Source organism: Leucopleurus acutus (genome assembly GCF_964270905.1).
Source record: "Leucopleurus acutus genome assembly, chromosome: 15".
Classification (NCBI taxonomy): Eukaryota; Metazoa; Chordata; class Mammalia; order Artiodactyla; family Delphinidae; genus Leucopleurus; species Leucopleurus acutus.
The window spans coordinates 74,415,817-74,437,382 of record NC_139157.1 but is presented as its reverse complement, the minus strand read 5'-3'; the positions used below and the strand labels follow the sequence as shown (position 1 = coordinate 74,437,382).

The 21,566-nt window shown below is 37.3% G+C and overlaps 1 protein-coding gene across 3 annotated transcripts in view; it reads left to right on the top strand.

Moving 5' to 3' along the window:
- BCKDHB (branched chain keto acid dehydrogenase E1 subunit beta) overlaps window positions 1-21,566 on the top strand; it is a 295,612-nt gene that overhangs the window by 91,788 nt on the left and 182,258 nt on the right. For all 3 annotated transcript variants that reach the window (XM_082855371.1, XM_082855372.1, XM_082855373.1), the window contains exons 7-8: window positions 2,009-2,106; window positions 5,564-5,674. In XM_082855371.1, coding sequence (XP_082711497.1) covers window positions 2,009-2,106; window positions 5,564-5,674 — 209 coding nt within the window. The remainder of the gene's footprint in view (window positions 1-2,008; window positions 2,107-5,563; window positions 5,675-21,566) is intronic.

Genomic DNA, 21,566 nt, shown 5'->3' with positions numbered 1-21,566 from the left:
ATCCAAGAAAATATTCTGATTTATGTCAAAGAGTGTTTGGCCTGTGTTCTCTTCTGGAAGTTTTATGGTTTCCAGTCTTACGTTTAGGTCATTAATCCATAAAATGGTACTTTTATTTTCCTCCTCTCAGGATTAAATTTATGCAAAGCTATGGAGCGATTTTTTGGGTTCGTTTAAATATAAGACTCTTCTTGAATCTCGTTCTTGGCATGCTTTTTTTTTTTTTTTTTTTGTGGAGGACTAAGCTTTGTTGGCCATGTTGTCCCTTAATTAATTATTAAGGTAATGAGGTCTTCTTATTCTGGGTAATTTATTGAATACAATGAAACAGTTACTCACTCACTGACAGTTTTTCAAAGGATGTGGGCCAAGATGCCAAGCCATTTCTTTTGGTGCACCAGCCCTTACAGCGATGTGTTCCAGGGGTTTGCTAATTACCAGCTGGCAACTGATTTATAACACAAGGCAGGAACGGCAAGCCTCCTGAATGGTGGCCACTGACTCACAAGCAAGGCGGAGTGTGTACTGGCTTCAAGCCTTGTCTTTTAGTGTGCAGATCTTGCTGATTGGAGAAAGACTTGCCAAAGAGCATGCGTGCTACCTTTGGCATGCTCGCCAGAGGTTATCAGCGTTGTTCTTGACCATCACTTTGGTTTAGCAGCTGAGAACTGCTAAGTAAAATGTGTTATTCCAGTTGAATATGTCTGTCTTCCTATTTGTCAGTTCCTTTGTCCATCCATCCATATATCTATTGGTCCATCCATCCATCCATCTAATACTGGATTTCAGCCATCAGTGAACGGGCTGGCATTAACCTCTGAATGCACTGTTTAGAATTGAGGTTGGGAAACATTTTCTGTAAAGGGACAGATAGTAAATATTTTAGGTTTATAGGCTATGCTGTCTCTTACAACTACTCAGCTCTGCTGTTGAAGGGCAAAGATAGCCCCAGATAATATGTAAATGAATGGATGAGGTTGAATGCCAATAAAACATTGTTTACAAAAGTTGACTTGCCCGCTCCTGGTTTAGATAGTTGGAAGTATCTGACTCAACATAGTTTATGTGCTACACAAAAAAACTTAAAAAAAATGCTTTTAATGTTTATATGTTTTCTTGAGGTTAGACTGTACATTTTTGTTTTTGTTGTTGTTTCCACTGGACCACCAGGGAAGCCCCTTATATGTTTTCTAACAGCTGTGTGTCAGGTTTCTTGGCTTAATTGTCATCTGTGTTTAGGTTTACCCACAAAAGTAGTTTTATAGGTTTTACCATTTTGTTACTTAATTTTATTTTATTTAAACATATACATGACTTAAAGCTTATTCATCTCTCTCTGGCACTGGTTATAGAAAGGTCATTGGATTGGAAATACACAAAAATACAAGGAATAAAATTTTCTACCATATCACTGATAACAGCAGCATTAAACGTGATAGTTTTTACTTACAAATATGATTTAAAAAACTATACTTTTGACATGAAAACATGACCAAGATATATTGCTAAGTGGAAAAAGGAGATTATAGAAGGGTTCTAAATAATGTGTGCAGCGTGATTATATTTGTGGAAAGAAAACAAGAGTTACATATGTCTACGTTTGAACTGCACAGGTCCATTATACCCAAATTTTTTTCGATAGTAAATACTATGGTACTATAAGAACCCCTTTTATTAACGTCTTATGTTAGTATGGTACACTTGTTACAGTTAATGAACCAGTGTTGTTACATTATTATTGTCTAATGCCCAAGATTATTAAGATTTTCTTAGTTTTTCCCTGAAGTCCTTTTTCTGTTCCAAGATAGCTGATTTGATGGTAGTGTTTCATCTGTGTAGTAATGTCATATAATAAATGCTATTTCTTTTAAAAATAACTTATGGAATTTGGGGGAAGAATAAACACAATAAAGCTTTGCCACAATGAGGTTCTTATATTCTTTTATGCACAAATGTCACATGTGAAAAAATAATTAACCTTGCATTTTTTTCCTTGTTTTGTATTCAGTGGAACAGGTTCCCATAGAACCATACAACATCCCGCTGTCCCAGGCCGAAGTCATCCAAGAAGGGAGTGATGTCACTCTAGTTGCCTGGGGCACTCAGGTCAGTAACCGTTATAGCAACTGGTAATGTCCATCTTGTGTTTGGAAGCCCTCATTTTTAATTCTGATTCTATGAAGCATAGAAAATGTCTTCCTTATATCTCGAATTTAAGTCTTGTTTGATGCTACATCTGTATCTGGTACTGATTTCTGACTGAAGTTGAGATGCCTTTTCAGTCGTATTAAAATTTCCATGCATATGGTGAAGCCATTAAAAATATGTTGAGAGTTTACAAAAACGTATTAAGGACACGTTCTTTTGAAGCACACATTACGTATCCTCACTACTTGTTGCTGCTTTTGACGTACCATCTTCTTATTTTTTTTGCCATTATTATTATTTTACTGAATGGAAGATTCTTTACATTCTGTAGTGCTTTTACAGTTTACGAAACTTTCACACACATGATTTCATATAATCCCATTATAACCCCTCCTTTATTTATCCCCCATCCTTTTATTGCCCCTCTTCCCTTCCCTTTCCCCACCGGTAACCACTAGTTTGTTCTCTGTATCTGTGAGTCTCCTCCCTTTTTGTTTTATTCACTGCTTTGTTGTATTTTTTAGATTCCACATATAAGTGATATCCTACAGTATTTGTCTTTTTCTTTCTGACTTATTTCACTTTGCATAATGCCCTCCAAGTCTATCCGTTTTGCTGCACATGGCAAAGTTTCATTCTTTTTTATGGCTGAGTAGTATTCCATTGTGTGTGTGTGTGTGTGTGTGTGTGTGTGTGTGTGTGTGTGTGTGTATATCCCACATATTCTTTATCCATTCATCTGTTGATGGACACTTAGTTTGCTTCCATACCTTGGCACTTGTAAATAATGCTGCTATGAACGTTGGGGTGCATGTATCTTTTCCAGTTAGTGTTTTTGTTTCTGTTTTTGGACATATACCCAGGAGTGGAATTGCTGGGTCATGTGGTAGCTCTATTTTTAGTCTTTTACAAAACCTCCATACTGTTTTCCACAGTGGCTGCACCTATTTACACTCCCACCAGCAGTGTAGGAGGATTCCTTTTCTCCACATCCTTGCCAACATTTGTTATTTGTGCTCTTTTTGGTGATAGCCATGCTGACAGGTGTGAGGTGGTATCTCACTGTGGTTTTGATTTGCATTTCCCCAATGATTAATGATGTTTTTCATCCCCTCTGCTGCCATCTCTCATGATTACTTTGCTGGCTACATGGACCCACCAGTGGTCCAGCCTCATTATTCCATACCTTTATCTTATCAATTGAACTGATGATCTATTTCAGTTTTCCCCAGAGCTTATTATCATATCACTCTGCTTTCAAACTTTTAAGCTCAGGACTCTTTCTCTAGCCATAGACTTCTATCTCTCCTTCTTTTAAAGAAATGGTCAGTTTTTCTTTTTTCTGTGTAAAAGAAATACTTGCTTATTTTAGAAAATTTAATACCACATAATATAAAGAAGATAATGAAAATCATTTGCAATCCTACAACCTCCTACACTCTTCTCCATTTGATTTTTGGCTTGGAGATCTGTAGTCTTTGCAGTTTCTCACCTCCAGTGGGATAATCATACTGCCTGGAGAGTCACATCCGATGATGGTGCCCACAGTGGTTTTTGCAAAACTTTTCTGCTCTCCTTGAGTCCCTTTTAAAAAGCCCACTCTCAAATCAACTATATTCCAATAAAAATTTTTAAAGAAAGAAAAAAAAGGCTCAGCATGTGTCCCGCTCTCAGCATGTGTCCTTGCCTTCCTTTTTAATAGGGAAGTTAGAGTGTATTAGACACTGATTCCCCCAGCTCGTTTTTCCTTCACACTTACCACTTCTGCTGCCAATCCTTGCCTCTAGCCCTTCTGTCTTCCACGAAGTGTCTGTTTTTCACAGTTACTTCTCCAAATCTGTTTCAGAATGTATTCCATTTCTTCTTCGACAGGACTGTGATTCATTAGCTGGTCCCTCTCTCCTGCATCTACAGTTTCTCCTTTCCATGTCCCTCTTATTAAAAAAAGTGTGTCCTACCAAATGTAAAATAGAGAGCTAGTGGGAAGCAGCTGCTTTGCACAGGGAGATCAGCTCGGTGCTTTGTGACCACCTAGAGGGGTGGGATAGGGAGGGTGGGAGGGAGGGAGACGCAGGAGGGAAGAGATATGGGGACATATGTATATGTATAACTGATTCACTTTGTTATAAAGCAGAAACTAACACACCATTGTAAAGCAATTATACTCCAATAAAGATGTTAAAAAATAAATAAATAAAAAAGTGTGTCTCTCTTATCTATTTTAAAAATACCTTTTCTCTATCCTACTTTCCCCTTAAATAACAGTGTATCTCCCTCCTTTCTTTTATCACTAAACTTAAACAACTATTTTCTACTACCTATATTTAATTCCTTCACTTCCTTATGTTATTATTATTATTTTTTAACTCATTTACCTTATGAGTTCTGTTCCCAGTAGTTAAAACGATTTCTGCTAACATTGCTAACCTTCTAATTGCTAAATCCAGTCCTTACCTCATATTGTTATGGTATGTGACACTGGCTGGCTACTATCTCTATGAAACCTTTCTTTAGCTTCTGGATATATTGTCTTCTGATTTTCTTTCTGTTTCTTTTAACTGTTCTCCTTCTCCTCCTTCTTCTTCTCCTTCTTTTTCTTCCTCTTCTTCTTCTTCCTCTTCTTCCTCTTCTTCTTCTTCCTCCTCTTCTTCCTCTTTTTCTTCCTCTTCTTCTCCTTCTTCTTCCTCTTCCTCTTCTTCTTCTTCTCCTTCTCCTTCTTCTTCCTCTTCCTCCTCTTCCTCTTCCTCCTCTTCTTCTCCTTCTTCTTCTTCTTCTTTCTCTTCCTCTTCTCCTTCTTCTTCTCCTCCTCCTCCTCCTTCTTCCTCCTCCTCCACTTCTTCTTCTTCTTCTTCTCCTTCTCTTTCTTCTTCTTCTCCTTCTTCTTCTTCTGCTTCTTCTTCTTCTCCTTCCCCTTCCTCTTCTTCTTCTCCTCCTTCTTCTCCCCCTCCCGCCTCCCCCACCCCTCCCTCCTACTCCTTCTCCTTCTCTCTCTTCCTCTTCCTCCTCCTTCTCTCCCTCTTCCTCTTTTTCTTCAGCTCCTCTTCCTCTACTTTCCTCTTAAATGTTGGTCATATACAGGGTCCCATGATTTTTGCCCTTTACTTCTCCTTCTGTATACTTTTTCTAGAAACTCAACCTACTCCTGTGACTTTATTAACCTTCTATGTGTTGATATCTTTGGAATCAGTATCTCTGGCAATGACTGCTCTCCTTTTCTCAAAGAACCTCTTTCCAGCTGTTTTCTAGACATCTATATTTGATTATTTGGTTGGAATATGGTGTTCAACATGTCTAAAAGAAATTCTTCTTGCAAATCAGTTCCTCTAACTTTAAACACTATCTCTATTAAGGATGTCAGAATTCAACTAACTTTTTTTCTTTAGTCATCCTCTGCATATTTCCCTTTTTATTTCAGGTTCATGTGGTCCGAGAGGTGGCTTCCATGGCTCATGAGAAGCTTGGAGTGTCTTGTGAGGTCATTGATCTGAGGACTATAATACCTTGGGATGTGGATACAGTTTGCAAGGTATGAATACAGTGTTGATAGTGTCACTTCCTCAAAATCTGGAGCCAAATTTGTTGGCTCTTTGCAAAGAATTGTTATAAGATTGTGAGCTTCATGAGGCTTTTCCACTGATATTAAAACTTTAAAATTTACACCATGAAAGAAATGTATGAGCTTAATGCTCAAGGAAACAAATCACTTCAGGTTTTTTTTCCTCCCATAGTTCTCTGTTTAAAATATTACAACTCTCTGTCCTTCATGCAGCCAACTCGTGTTGACTTGTGTGAATAATGCACCAGTGGAAATGAGAGTATGTCAGGGATGTTGAAATCACCTGTGTTTTTAAACTTCTTATTGGTTCTGGTTCAGTAAGCTAGGTTGAATATAGCCAGCTAAATACTTAGGCTGAATTCTCGTTTGTCCCTTCTCCAAAAGAGATGGGGATGGATTGTTTGTAAAAAATACTGTGAATCACAGCTTCATGTTACGTTGTGGGATTCTGGCTGCTCTGATTTGCAGTTTTCTATCTAAATCGTCTCTTGAACTTTGGCCTGTTTAGATTGGTCTTTTTCTTACTATTAATAGGATTCACATAGTCCCCTCTCAAGAATATCGTTTAGTTCTCATTTACTTGGTTATAGCTGATACCTTTCATATTAACGTCTAGATAAATTGAAGTGCATCTATTACCAAATTGGTACATAAGGAAAGTTAAGTTCTTTTCTGTGTATGTGATGGTCTTATCTACTAAAGTTTAGGTAACATTGTATGTACTTTTCCTTGATCTATTTTTATAGCAAATGAGCCATAAGACCTAGAGTATTACATATTTATTATTTTCAAGAGCTTTGGCATTTTTGTAGCTTTTACAGGCTGTTTCTTAGGTTATTACATAAAAATAATCTGCAGTTTCTGCTGCTGTAAAAGTGTAGCGTAGGGTGTTTTAGGTAAAGGTCATTTCATAATTTAGAGGAAGATTTAAGATTTGTTATAGTAAATGTTCTGTAGACTTACTGGACACTGTCCAAACGCTTGAGATGGTTACAAATGGTTTCAACAATATTCTAAGTCCTTATGTTCATAGTTTCCATAATTAAGAGCATTGTTTTAGGTTGAACTATTTAGAACTGCATGAAATAATGCTTTTTGCAGGCATTTTCAAATCAAGTCAGACATTGTGTTTCCTTTCAAATAGCCAGATGTTCCAAATTATGGTTAAACTGGGACTGATAGCCTTTGCCCCAGAGCAGGATTCTTGTTTGCACCGTGTCTCGCCTCCTTGGGGTTCGTATTCATAATGTGAATTGCGCTTTTGCGCGAGGATAGGATGCTTTGTCATGGTGCGGTGGAGGGTACTGATGTATGGTCAGGACAAGTACTCGTATTGCTATACATTATACATTCAAAACAATTTGTAGCAGCTTATGGTAAAACACAAATATGACAATACTGCAGTTGGGAACCATGAAAGTAAAGTGAGGAGAAGTAGAGGAAGAAGGAAGTAGGAAATTACTTGTATTTGTATCAGTTTGTTTCTATGGGCACCCGCCTGCCCCCACCCTTTATTAAATCTACTGGTAGCATCTTTGTATGATCCTGGAACGTAGACCCTGTTCCTTAGGGCTCTGTACGACTGGAGAAGATGAAAGAGGAGACCAAAAGCCTCTACTGAATGAGAAAGTGATGCAGCAAACCTCTGACTTGTTCGCATCACTAGTTTAGTTTCCTGTTAGGGTGCTTTCATCATGTTATTTTTCTAGCGGATGACCCTCCAGTTACGTCAGTGAAAGCCAGTTTGTCATTTCTTGATTACTTTGGGTATATTTGTGCTCCTCTTCATTGTTGATCATGGTACATCTTTGGTTTTCTTTTCATGTATCAAAAGAGAACATTTTTGATACTTGGCATCTTCTAGGAATTGAAGATGATTTAAGCAAGAGGGCCCTATAGGCAAACACTGATATTAAAAATGGGATTTTTTGTTTGTTTGTTTAACTATGATTCAGCTTTTCTTTATCTTCTTGAATTCTATAGTATTCAAGATTTATGTTTATTATCTCTTTCAGTTAGTGCTGTGTTTTATCGGTTATTTTTGTCTTATGACAAAATTAGATCCCTCAGCTTTATTCATTACATGTTAAACTCAACACCAAAATGCATCTTTTGGAATACCTAATCATGAAAAGCCTATTAAAGGTAAAAATAGGGCTTCCCTGGTGGTGCAGTGGTTGAGAATCTGCCTGTTAATGCAGGGGACACGGGTTCGGGCCCTGGTCTGGGAGGATCCCATGTGCCGCGGAGCAACTAGGCCCGTGAGCCACAACTACTGAGCCTGCGCGTCTGGAGCCTGTGCTCCGCAGCAAGAGAGGCCACGATAGTGAGAGGCCCGTGCACCGCGATGAAGAGTGGCCCCCGCTTGCCACAACTAGGGAAAGCCCTCGCACAGAAACGAAGACCCAACACAGCATAAATAAATTAATTAATAAACTCCTACCGCCAACATCTTCTTAAAAATAAAAAAAGGTAAAAATAATTTATTTAACATATGCATTAGCATATTGTGCATAGTAAAAGGACTGTGGAATATAGTCATACTTTTGCTTAAGCTTTGAAGCATTGTTTGAAAGTTATAAACCTGAACAGTTGCTTGGGGACAGAGAGAGCAGCAGTGGTTTTTATTCCAATTATTTTTGTATTGAGGTATAGTTGATTTACAATGTTATATTAGTTGCAGGTATACAACACAGTGATTCAAAATTTTTATTGTTCATATACCATTTAAAGTTATAAAATATTGGCTGTATTCCCTGTGCTGTACAATATATCCTTGTAGCTTATTTATTTTATACATAGTAGTTTGTACTTCTTAATCCTTCACCCCTATCTTGCCCTTCCCTCCTTCCCTCTCCCCGTTGGTAACCACTAGTTTGTTCTCTATATCTGTGAATCGTTTCTTTTTTGTTATATCGCTAGTTTGTTGTATTTCCTAGATTCCACATGTAAGTGATACCATACAGTATTTGTCTTTCTCTCTCTGATTTATCTCACTGAGCATAATGCCGTCCATGTCCGTCCAGAAAGCAGGGTTTTTGATCGTTGCTCAGGGGAGCTACAAAATTGGAGACCTGAGTGGGCCTAAAACCCGTAGTCAGTTTATCTACTCAGTTCTGAACCCGATATTAAAGACCTAAGCTAGCTGGAAGCCACTGGAAAGTAGAACAGAAATTCTCGAGTTTTGAGGTGCTTAGGAGACAGAGACCTACCCTGGGGCCTGGGGGTGTGGGCAGGGGTGGAGTGGCTTAAGAACACCAGTGATGAGAGTGGAAAGGCCTGAAATGAGTGGTAAATTTACACTTACCTGCAGCTACTCTTTGCTTGGGGACACCAGTGAGTCTCCACAAGAAGCTGAGAATCCAGGTGTATAGAACCCTGGTTTCATGGGGCTGGAAGCACAGAATTGGAAACCTGAAGGGTCTTAAACACACAGTTGGTTTCTCTCTCTCTCTCAAAATATCAATATTTGCCAAATTCTAAAGCTGTGTATGATGGGAGCTAAGCAGAACATATTTGAAAAGCCAAGCCATCACTTGAGGCTGAAGTGACAAAGCCCAGTCATACTCTCAGTTGAGAGCTGTGGAGTCAGGTCTTTGATTAGAGGCAAATCAGAATAGATTACATCTTCCCAAACCCACATGCAGCCTCTACCCTTTCTCAGTTCCTTACTGAATTAATGTAATTTACCTTCTCTGCTCTGTCCACCCAGCAGAGCAAGGAGGCATCCTCTCATCATGTGGAACCTCTTATCAATCAGCATTCAGTAAAAACATTACTAAGTATATAAAGAGACAGGACCATTTGACCAAAAACAAGAGAAAACAAACCAATGAAAGCAGAAACTCAGGTGATCCAGATATCGGAGTTAGCAGACAAGGACTTTAAGATTATTATGTTTAGGAACATAGAAAAAAAAGGGACAAAAGTGGTAAGAAGGTGGAGAATTATTCTAGAGAATTGGAGTGTGTGTGTGTGTGTGTGTGTGTGTGTGTGTATCAAACATTGTGGAAGCAAAAATGTTTTTGATAATAAGAACTCAATGGATGTTTTTAAAAACATATTAGCCTTAGTAGATGATATGATTAATGAACTAGAAGGCAAGTTTATATGTCCAAACTGAAGCACAGGGAAGAAAAAAATAGACTAAAACAGAAAAGAGCATGAAAAACATTTGGGATCTGCTCAAAGGATCTGTCCTATATACAATTTGAATATAGAAGGAGGAGAAAGAATGAATTGGTCAGAAACAATATCTAAAAATATTTCTCATGAAATTTTCAGAACCAACTCATATATTCAGAATGCTTTGTGGACCTCTAAGAAGGATATATTCAAGAAAACCACACCTACGTACACAATGGAATGGCATCTTAAATTGCCGGAGATGCCAACCTAGAATTCTGTACCCAGAGAAAGCATCCTTTTAAAATTAAAGTGAAGTAAATACTTTAGGCAAATGGAAATTGAGAGAATTTACCACCAGTGTATTTTCACTAAAAGAAATACTACAAGGGAATTCTTTAGGCAGAGGGGAAAATGATCCTAGGAGAAAGTCAGGATAGGCTTACATGGAGTTAAAACATTCTGTTGTTCTAGGATTGTTAGTGTAAAGTTTGTATTAGATTATAATAAGTCAAGGATGCATGTTGTAATCTCTAGAGTGACAACTGAAATAATAGTGAAAGTATATATCTAGCAAGTTAAAAAGGGAACTGTAGATTAATAGAAATATTTGGTTAGACCAAAAGAAAGAAAGAAAAGTATGTACAAAAAACAGGTGTGTCAATAGAAAACCGATAGTGAGATGACAGATAAAAATCCAGGTATATATGTAATTAGATTGAATACAGATTAATTAAATAATCCTAGTAAAAGCCTAAGATTGTCAGACTTCATTAAAAAAATGATACTGACAAACATGCAGATTAAAAGACACATACTTTAAATATAAGGACACGGAAAAGTTAGGGTGGAAAAATAAAGTTGGTGTAGTTATACTATCAGTAATTTCAAATACAGCTTTAAGGCAAGGGGCATTACTATAAATAAAGAGAAACATTTCTTAATGCTAAAGGGATTAGTCTATCATGAAGATGTCACAATCTTAAATCTGTATGTCCTTAATAGCATATCTTCAAAATGCATAAAGCAAAACAAGCAAAACACAAAACTTAAAGGAGATACACATATCCACAATCAGAGTGGGAGACTTTGACACCCCTCTCAAAGACTGATCAAGCAAGAAGACAACATCTGAAGAGTTAGTAAACTTGTGCTGATTGTACACCCAACTATTCAAGAAATCATTCTTTTCATTTGAATATAGAACATTTGTCAAAATTGACCAGATGCTGGACATAAATACAACCTTAACAAATTTCGGAGTTTGAAATCATTTAGAGAGTGTTCTCTGACAACAGTAAAGTTCAGTTAGAAATTGAGAAAAAAAAAAAAAGACAACCAGAAAAGCCCCAATTTCCTACAAATCAAATAATTTGTGTTTAAATAACCATGGGTTGTAAAAGAAATTGCAACAGAAATTAGAGAAGATACTGAACTGAATAGTTATGAAAATACTACCTATCAAAAGTGTAAGGATTAAAAAAAAAAAGTGTAAGGATTTAGCTAAAGTCATGCTTAGAGGGAACTTTATAGCTGTAAATACGTTTATTTAGGAAACAAAAATAATAACAAAAAAATTAATCTGAGTTTCCATCTCCAGAAAGAAGATCAAATCTAGAGAAAAATAAAAGAAATGAAGTAATAAAGAGTGGAAATCAGTGAAACAGAAAATATACAATAGAGGTATTTAATAAAGTAAATTTTAGATCTTTGAAAAGATTAACATACTTGATAAACTTTTTTTTTTTTTTTTTTTTGTGGTATGCGGGCCTCTCACTGTTGTGGCCTCTCCCGTTGCGGAGCACAGGCTCCAGACGCGCAGGCTTCAGACGCGCAGGCTCAGCGACCATGGCTCATAGGCCCAGCCGCTCCGCGGCATGTGGGATCTTCCCGGACTGGGGCACGAACCCATGTCCGCTGCATCGTCAGGCGGACTCTCAACCACTGCGCCACCAGGGGAGCCCCTTGATAAACTTTTAACAAGACTATTTGAGTAATACATTTGGTAAATCTTTAACAAGAGTAATGAAAAAAACAGGTCAAACACAAATGGCAAATATCCCCCTAAAGAAGGGGAAATCACAGCAGAGTCTACAGACATTAGAAAGGTAATAAGAGGGTATTATGAATAATTTTACAAATAAGTTTTGGGTGAAATGGACAAATTCCTGGGAAAATACAAATTTTTCAAAATTAATAAAAGAGGAATTAGGAAACCAGAATAGTCAGGGATCAAAGAAATTTAATCCATTTTTATCAAGCATATATGGGGCAAGCCCTAGGCCCATATGGCTTTACTAATGAATTCTTTAAACACGGTTTTCTTTGTTTTTGTTTTTTGATTGAAGTATAGTTGATTTACAATGTTGTAAAACACAATTCTTAAGCAAACTTTCACAGACAATAGAACCAGAGGGAAAACTTCTAAATTCTTTTTATATGGCCAGCATAATCTTCATATCATACCTGTTTAGGATTGTACATAAAGCAAAATTATAGACACATTTTTCTTATGAACAAAGATGGGAGAATCAGAAACAAAATATTGGAAAGTCAAACCCAGCAATATGAAAAGGCCAACATGAGGGTTTATTCCAAATATGCAAGGGGTGTTCAATGATGACAAACATTCACAAAGGGGTTGCTACAATTCCCCACTTGAACAGAAAATGGCAAAAGCAATCTTATTATTTTAATAAAATCGTTTGTTAAAAGTCAATATCCATTCATGGTTAAAATTTCTTAGCAACCTAGAAATGAAAGGGAATTCTATTAACTTGATAAAAAGTACCTTTATCTTGTTTTATAAACAAGATTTAATCTGATAAAGAATAGGTTATCTTGTAGTTCTGAGTAGCTACAGAAAGCCTGTGGCTGAAATATTTCCCAGTGAAATTTTGACAGTTTTCCCCTTGAGATCAGGACTGCAACAGGATGCTTATACTTCTTTTGTTGTTTTTAAATTTTTTGCGCTGTGCGGCATGTGGGATCTTAGTTCCCCAACCAGGGATGGAACCCCTGCCCCCTGCCTTGGAAGTGCGGAGTCTTAACCACTGGACCACCAGGGAAGTCCCCAGGATGCTCATACTTAAAGGCAAGAGACATGACAATCATATGGATTCAAAAGGAAGAAATAAAACTTATCCGTAGATAGCATGACATGTATATAAGAAAGATCAGTAAAATCTACAGGCAGATTATTAGAATTAAATGAGTTTACCAAGGCTCCTGGAAACAAGGTCAATATACAATAATCCACTGTATTTTTATATACCAGCCACAGAAATTGATAATAATTGAAATTGATAATAATGAAAATACTATTTGAAATTAATTTGAAATATTATTGATTCAGAATTATTTTTTAATTAATATTAATTAATTTTATATTAATATTAATTAATATTAATAATATTTTTAAAAGCATCAAAAATCAAACACCTAGGAAGAAATGGAGTGATATGTGTTGAAAAACTTTATTCAGAAAAATAACAAAATATTTAGAGAAATTAAAGAAAATCCAAACAAATAGAAGCACATACCATGTTAATTGATTGCCTTGGCTCTTCTTGGCCTTACAGTCTTGAAGATGAATAAAGTTAGAGGACTTAATTATCAAATGTGTTATAGGCAAGATGTGTCACAGGGCTGTAGGAATTAGAACATTGTATTGGTATAAAGATGGACATATAGACCAATGGAGCAGAATAAAAAGTACAGAAATATATCTGTTGGTCATTTGATTCAGGACAAAGGTGACTTTGCAATTCAGAGACGACAAGATGGACTTTTCCATAAATGATGCTGTTTTAGTTGGGTACCACAGAAAATAATGTTAACCCGTAAAACACATGTCAGTTCCAGGAGGATTGCAGATCTAATTGTGAGAGAGAAAATGAAAAAGCTCTTAGGAGAATAGGTGAATATCTTTATGATCCTGTGCAGCCGAAGATTTCTTAATTAGAAAAAACAAAACGAAAACTCAGAAATGTTAACATTTAAAAAAAGGCTGATAAAACTGGACTTCATTAAAATTAAGAATTTACTCAACAAAACGCCTCAGTAAGAGACTAAATCGACACATGTGGAGAAACTCATGGAAATTTGTATTCAGAAATATAAAGTACTGTTACAATCAAAAGGAAAAAAACAGACATCCAATAGAAATATGGGCAAAAGTCCTGAAAAGGCACTTCATGAAAGAATATATCCAAATGGCTGATAAACATATGGCAAATTATTCAATTTCTTTAGACATCAGGACATGCAAAAAAAAAAAAAAAAAAACCCCACAATGAGATACCACTAAAGACACAGCATTCTGGCTAAAATGAAAAATATCCCTCAGAACCAAGTGTTGCCAAGGATGTGGAATAATCCATCTCTCATATACTACTATTGGGAATATAAATTGGTACAACCATTAAAAAAAATTGTTTGGCATTATCTGGCTGAATCCTGTGACCCAGCAATCCACTCCTGTGTATATACCCAACAGAAATGTACAAAAGATAAGTTCAAGAATGTTCATAGAAGCACTATTTCTAATAGCCTCACACTGTAAACTACCTAAATGTACACCAGCCAGAGGATGAATCATAATAGGATATTTTCGGCAATGACAATATATGACTTACAAATTGAATGGAACACTGTGTATTCACCTCACAAACAATGTGACTTAAAAAGGCTAGGCCCGAACGAGTACATACTGTGTGATTCTATTTATATAACGTACAAAGATAGACAAAACCCATCTATGGTGTTAGGAGTCAGGTGAGTGATTGTCATATGGTGGTTAATAAATTGGAAGGGGGCCTGAAGGGTATGGGATGCTGGTAACAGTTTCTTGTTCTGAGTGCTGGTTATACAGGTTCAATTTTTGAAAACTGAACAGAACACTCATTTTGTGTGCTTTTTTGTGTATGTTAATCTTCAACAGAAAGTAAAAAAAGAAAAGAATGAAATAATAAAAGCATTGTGTTCCCATTGATTAGTTTCTTGAATTTGTATTGTAATGGACCTTTCTGTAGACTCAGGGAGAGCCTTGGTGAGCTCTGGCCAGGGGGGGAGTTTCTTTTGTTATTCAGGGCTGTCCTAACAAAGCTCAGCTGTCACACTGATGAGAAGCAGGACCTCTCATCCCAAGAGCGGTAGAGCTGCTCTTCCCAAGCCTTCCCAGGGGTAAGAACAGTGGTTAAGTGTTGTGGGTTTGAACGGTCTTTCCTGCTGAGATACAGACCACATTCAAAATGCATTTAGAAGTGAACTGCAAGCTACAAAGCAGTGGCCAGGCACAGTCCTTGAGCTGCTGTCCAGCTTGAGATGAAGATTCTTTTTTAATGAGTGGAAATTCAGAGAAGCTGCCCACAAAAAACAAAACAAAACTTGATTTTGGCAAGAGAATGACAGGCTTTGCAGGAAACTCGAGATTTCAAGAATCATATTGTCATTCAACTTAGAACGCTACGTTCAACACTGCAAAAAAGAAAGAAACGACCATTTTCAAGGAGTGGGTGATAGAGAAGAGAAAATTGGCACCTAATTTTGACGTTCTTACACTTTAATTGAAGATTAAATTATGCTAATTATTGAAATAAGTAAGGCTTTGCCCTTTGCCTTTACATCCTGGCGGCTTTGATTTCTCTCTCTCTCCTGCTCTGCTTTCCCACATTCAGTTCCAAAGCAGATCCTCCTGGCTTTGTCTACACAATATGTCCAAAATTTGACCACCACTTCTACTGCTATTACCCTTGATCCTGGTCCAAACCACTAGCCTTTCTCACCTGGGTTTTGGCTGTAGCCTCCTAACCACTGTCTCTGCTTCTGTCCTATCCTTGCCATAGGCAGAGATGATGCTTTGAAACATGAGTCATATAATATCCCTTCTAGTCTCAAAAGGCCTTGATGGCTTCCCATTCAACTCAGTGGAAAAGTCAAATTTCTAACCAAGGTCTACAGGCATTCACCTGATCTCACCACATTCCACACCCCTCTGCCCATCCAGCCTTCAGGAAATGCTCCTGGCTGACTCTCAACCAAGTGATTCTGTTAGGTCACCACTCAAATATCATTTTCTCCTGAAGGCTTCCCCTGACCAGCTTATATAATAAATACTGAGTCCCATCCTTCCTGCCAAGACTCCTTTTCACCTCTTCTTTCTTTTTCTCTAAAAAGATGAACACGATCTAACATATTATGTAATTTTTGTATTGTTGATCTTCCACCATTAGAAGGTAAATTTTGTGAGGGCAGGGATTTTATCTGTTGAATTCTTAGTCCCTGAAACAATGCCTAGCTGGAGGCTTGGTGTTCGATAAAAATTTGTTGAAAAATTATTAGGAATATCAGCAAGAGAAAGTTTGACAATATGCTATGAAAATGGTTGTAATATTGAAATGTTTTGAATTTGGTACCTTTTTCTTACTTTTGATGCTTTATACGAAAGTTCAAAAGTGACCCTTTTGAGTATTGCTCTATGAATAAATCCACAAATTTATTCTAAGTTGAAACTTTTTTTAAGTCTTAAGTTTTAGTTTGACCTTGTGTTTTATTTTTTTAATAAATATTTTTCCTGATGGTGTACAGAAATTACTCATTTGAATTCTATTAAAATAGGACCAATATACCTATTCTAAAAGTCAAAGTGAAATTGACTACAGTAAACGTCAGCTGTCTGTAGTTTCCGAGAAATGAGTCCTTATGGTAATTAATTTTTCTACATAGATGAAAACTATTCTGTGTAGCCATTTTTAAAACTTCTTAACCTTTTGGATGTCAAAATTTCTAAAGCTTTTTCACTTATATTTTCTCAAGGAAAATATAATGTATATAATTTCATCTTTTAAAAATAGCTTAGTCCAATAGAGAACAGACTGGTGGTTGCCAAGGGGGAGGGAGTGGGGGAGGGATGGAGTGGGGGAGGGATGGAGTGGGAGTTTGGAGTCAGCAGATGCAAGCTAGTATATATAGAATGGATAAACAAGGTCCTACTGTATAGCACAGGGAACTGTATTCAATACCCTGTAATAAACCATAATGGAAAAGAATATAAAAAAAGAATGTATATATATGTATAACTGAATCACTTTGCTGTACAGCAGAAATTAACACAACATTGTAAATCAGCTATACTTCAATTAAAAAAATATTAAAGCTGAAAACAAAAACAAAACAAAACAAAAACTTAGTCCAGTTTAAATTAACTTGGATGTCATACTATATTGATATTTACATTTATTGAGGTATTTAGCTATTTATTTCATTGATATGTTTTTGTACTTAATTTTTATGGTTTTTAAATTTGTTTTCTTTTATCCTATTTTTTGCTGTCACATTATCAGCAGCTGTGCATGGGATCCAGATGACCAGACTTTGTAACGGAGACATGTACATTGGCCAGGGAAGGCCTGTAAAGTTTTCTCATGAATTGAGAACACATGCTTCACTCTTCAAACCGTATGATATCAATTTGGGCTCTTCCAGAAGCCTTCTCTTCTCATTTCCTTGTCTGCATTGCAGGTGGGTCATGGTCATGGAATTTAGAGCTGGAAGAGGTCATTCTGGGCCTGTTCCCTTTGGCCTTCCTGCCGGTCCCAGGAGTGACCTGTGACTTCTGCATCCAGCACAGCTCTTAGGCACTGCTTCTGATCAGGAGTTTTCTCTGTTCAAACGCACTGTGGTACAAGAAAGTGTCTCAAAGCCTTCCCCTCACCCCCAAGTATAACCTAATTTTTTGAGTATAATCTATTTGGGAGATGTTCTTTTTTTTTAATTAAAAAAAAATTTTTTTTAACAAAGTTAGGACCTGATATAAAAAGAATCTTCTTCTCTACCCCTTCCACTCTTCTCTCCACCTCTCTCTCTTTTGCTTTCACCCCTCCTTTCTCTCTCTTTTTTTTTTTTTTTTTTGCGGTACGCGGGCCTCTCACTGTCGTGGCCTCTTCCGTTGCGGAGCACAGGCTCCGGACGCGCAGGCTCAGCAGCCATGGCTCACGGGCCCAGCCGCTCTGCGGCATGGGGGATCTTCCCGGACCGGGGCACGAACCCGCATCCCCTGCATCGGCAGGCGGACTCTCAACCAGTGCGCCACCAGGGAAGCCCCCTCCTTTCTCTTTTAAACCTAAATTACGTAGCAAAAGATGATGATGTGCCCAGAGGTACAAATGGTTGTTCTTAGGCTACATATTGAGGCAGTTGTAGTCTCAGTGTATTTGGGGGTTAGGCTATCATGGGAGCAGGGCAGGGCCTCAGTGTTACTACAGTGTGAGACAGAAGCTAGAAGTAATTCAGCTGGGGCACGAGGCAGGGACCATAGTTAGGAGGGAGGGCTCAGGGTCCCTAGATTTACCATCCTTTCCTCCTACCCTTTCACCCTAACTGTTTCCATTCTTACTTCAAAAGACTTCACTGGGACCCTTCATTAAGGTAAGGCAGTAGGAAGGCTGGCAGGGAGGAGTGGGTGTGGAGAGGTTTGGGGAGCAGAGGGTCCTTCCATAATAAAGGAATGGGATATTGTACGAGTGAAACTGGGAAGGAGTTAAATGTTGGTCACCTGGACATGAGTAATTTATATGTAAAAAACCAAGTTTGCTTAGTCGTTGTATTTGCACCTGGCGTTAATTAGTGTAACTGAATAGTGCAAAACGTTTAGAAGATAAACATAAAATGTATGTCTTATATTTTATGACTTTAATTCTTACTTAATTCTGTGTTTAAGTTTGTTTTCATCGTCACGAGGTTGGTTTAGACTACCATAGATTTCATTTTTATTAAGACGGCTAACACGAGCAAGGTAATGTTAAGGTCTATACTCCGCAGTGAATGGCTCTAAATTGGTTTCATGGGAAAGTTGGAGAATTTGCCCTTAGAGAATCCACAACGGTGCAGTACTACCCGTTATGTACATCTTTTTAGTTGGTTTCTTGGACTTGATTGAGTAGTTTGGTGATTGAATACTAGCTATTTTGCTTGAGGCTTTACATTTGTGAGGGAGAGGGCAGAATACGAGAATGAATGAGAACAAGACGTTACCAAGGGTGGGGTTGGGGTTGGTTGGAAGGGGAGCTAGTACCTTCCATCACCACTAGAGGCCCCTCTTAAACCAGATTTCATGGTTAATAGCACCAGGTTTTCATAGTGGGGCCTGGCTCCGTCATTGTAAATTAAGCATATTTTATGTTATCGTTCTACATAAGTAGTATGACAGTACTTTTATTCTAGAGCATATATTATAATGCAACCCAAGTGCTTTCTATAAAGTATATATTAGAACAACTATGATCTATTAGATTGAAAACAAATTAGGAATCTTTCTCTGCTCTTCACTTTCAGTCTCTAAATAAGCTTTTAGTGAAAACATGTAATCAAAGAATATGGCCAGATGAAAATTATATGTCTCCCCGGCAGTGCAAGGCTATTTAGGTTTAAGATTATTACTGATTTAATTAACATGCGTTTAATCACTGAGAGCGTTTATATTTTTCTGTTGGTAGACTATAAGGTTGTTTTAAGTTATATGCTAAAAATTACATGTATTTCTTTTGTGAGTATAAGCAGCTTCTAATATCAAAAACCTACTAAGGAAATGATTCAAAAATCTTTCTTAGACTTAATATTATCTGTGGTAAAATTAAATGCTTTCCTTTAAGAGTAATACACATATTCTCAGCTTTTAGTTTGGAATTATTCTGGATGTAGGTTGACCTCACCACGAAAGCAGGCAGGCAGGGCAAGGTCATCTTGTCTGATGAGAATGGTTGTTCTGTTCCAAAATAGAGAGGCTGACAATTTGGAACTTAGTTCCACCTTCTGAGTTCTTGTTCCTGTTGGATTTTCTTTGTTGTGACCACAACTAGTTAGTTGTTGTACTGAACAGAACAAGTTCTAGGTTGTTGGATGCTATATTTGGGATGTGACTAATATATTTATCTCCCTGTGTGATGGCCCTTGGCCAATTACTCTGAGTTCCATGAGGGCAGGGAGTTTTGTGTATTTTGCTTATTGCTGTATCCCTAAGGGTCTTGAAGAGTGTCTAGTATGTAAAAGATCTGCAGTCAATTTTTCTTGAATGATCATATTGAATTGCAAAAAATGACGTGTAATATGTAATAATAATTCGGTTATTCAGTGAAAGCAGTTAAAGGAGAAACTTGTAATTCCTGTAGGAAAAGATACGTGGAGAGTATCACTCCTGCCACCTGGCAAATTTTTGGTCTGACTTATGTTTTGAAGAAGATTAAAATAAAAAATGATCTCTGATCTAATTTTGTGTTATATAGTTTATATAATGAGTCTTAACATAGTGTCTGGTAATTGGTAAATAAAGGAAGTTAAAATGATGTGTTTTACCATGTCTCCTTTAGTATTCATGACAGTTCTTCTAATTAGGCATGAGGGTCATTATTTTACACGTGAGGAAACTGAGGTTCAGAAAAGGTAGACGAACCTGCTCCAGCCAACACAGCTGATGAGGGGCAGAGTTGGGGCTCCACCCACGTCGCTGGACTCAAGGGCCTTTCCCTTTTTCTCTTTTCTTTTTTTTTTTTTTTTAACAGCATGCAGCTTTTCAAACAGAGTTTGAGCAGAATTTTATAAATATTTTTCAAGATGTGATGAAATAACTGTGATTTGTGACGTAACTTGGAAGTATAAAAGATACTGGCAATAGAAATGTATTTCCGGAGAGGGGTAGTACTTTTTCGCCCATGTTTATTTCATGTGGGCTTTCTGTCAGGACTCTGTGTAATCTGATTTAATCCTTTCAGTTGTCCTATATGCTAAGAATTATCACTCCCGTTTTAGAGATGAGAAAACTGAGTCTCAGATTAGAAGTGTCCCTTAGCCTTTCTGCTAATAAGTGGCAGAACTACAGTTCAATCTCAGGTCTTAAATTCTTTTTTTTTTTTTTAATTGAAGTATAGTTGATTTACAATGTTGTGGCAAGTTCTGCTGTAGAGCAAAGTGACTCAGTTATGGCATACAGACATTCTTTTTTATATTCTTTTCTATTATGGTTTATCCCAGGATATTGAACATAGTTCCCTGTGCTATACAGTAGGATCGTGTTGTTTATCCATTCTATAGATAACAGTTTGCATCTACCAACCCCAAACTCCCAGTCCATCCCTCTCCCTCCCTCCTTCCCTTTGTCAACCACAAGTCTGTTCTCTATGTCTATGAGTCTGTTTCTGTTTTGTAGATAGGTTCATTTGTGCCTTTTGTCTGGGTATATTCCCAGGAATAGGATTGCTGAATCCTATGGGAATTCTATTTTTAGTTTTCTGAGGAACCTCCATACTGTTCTTCATAGGGGCTGCAGTAACTTACATTCCCACTAACAGTGTAGGAGGGTTCCCTTTACTCCACAAAACAGGGATTTTTTTTTTTTTTGGCCGTGCTGCGTGGCTTGTGGGATCTTAGTTCCCCGATGTGGGATTGAATCCACAACCTCGGCAGTGAAAGCGTGGAGTCCTAACCACTGGACTGCCAGGGAATTCCCAGAGGTCTTAAATTCTTGAACCCTGTTTTGTAGTAAAACAGTGCCTCCTGTTAGAGTAGTTATTTTACAGTTAACTAACTTCATACTTTAAAAAGTATCATTTGAGTTTTGCTGATGAAATGCTTCTACATTTGAGCGTGCAACATCTCTAATTTTCTTTTACATTTGCCCACCTGTATAATGCCTCTAAAAATACGGCATTTTTACATACCGTATAAACCTTGTAAATCATACTAT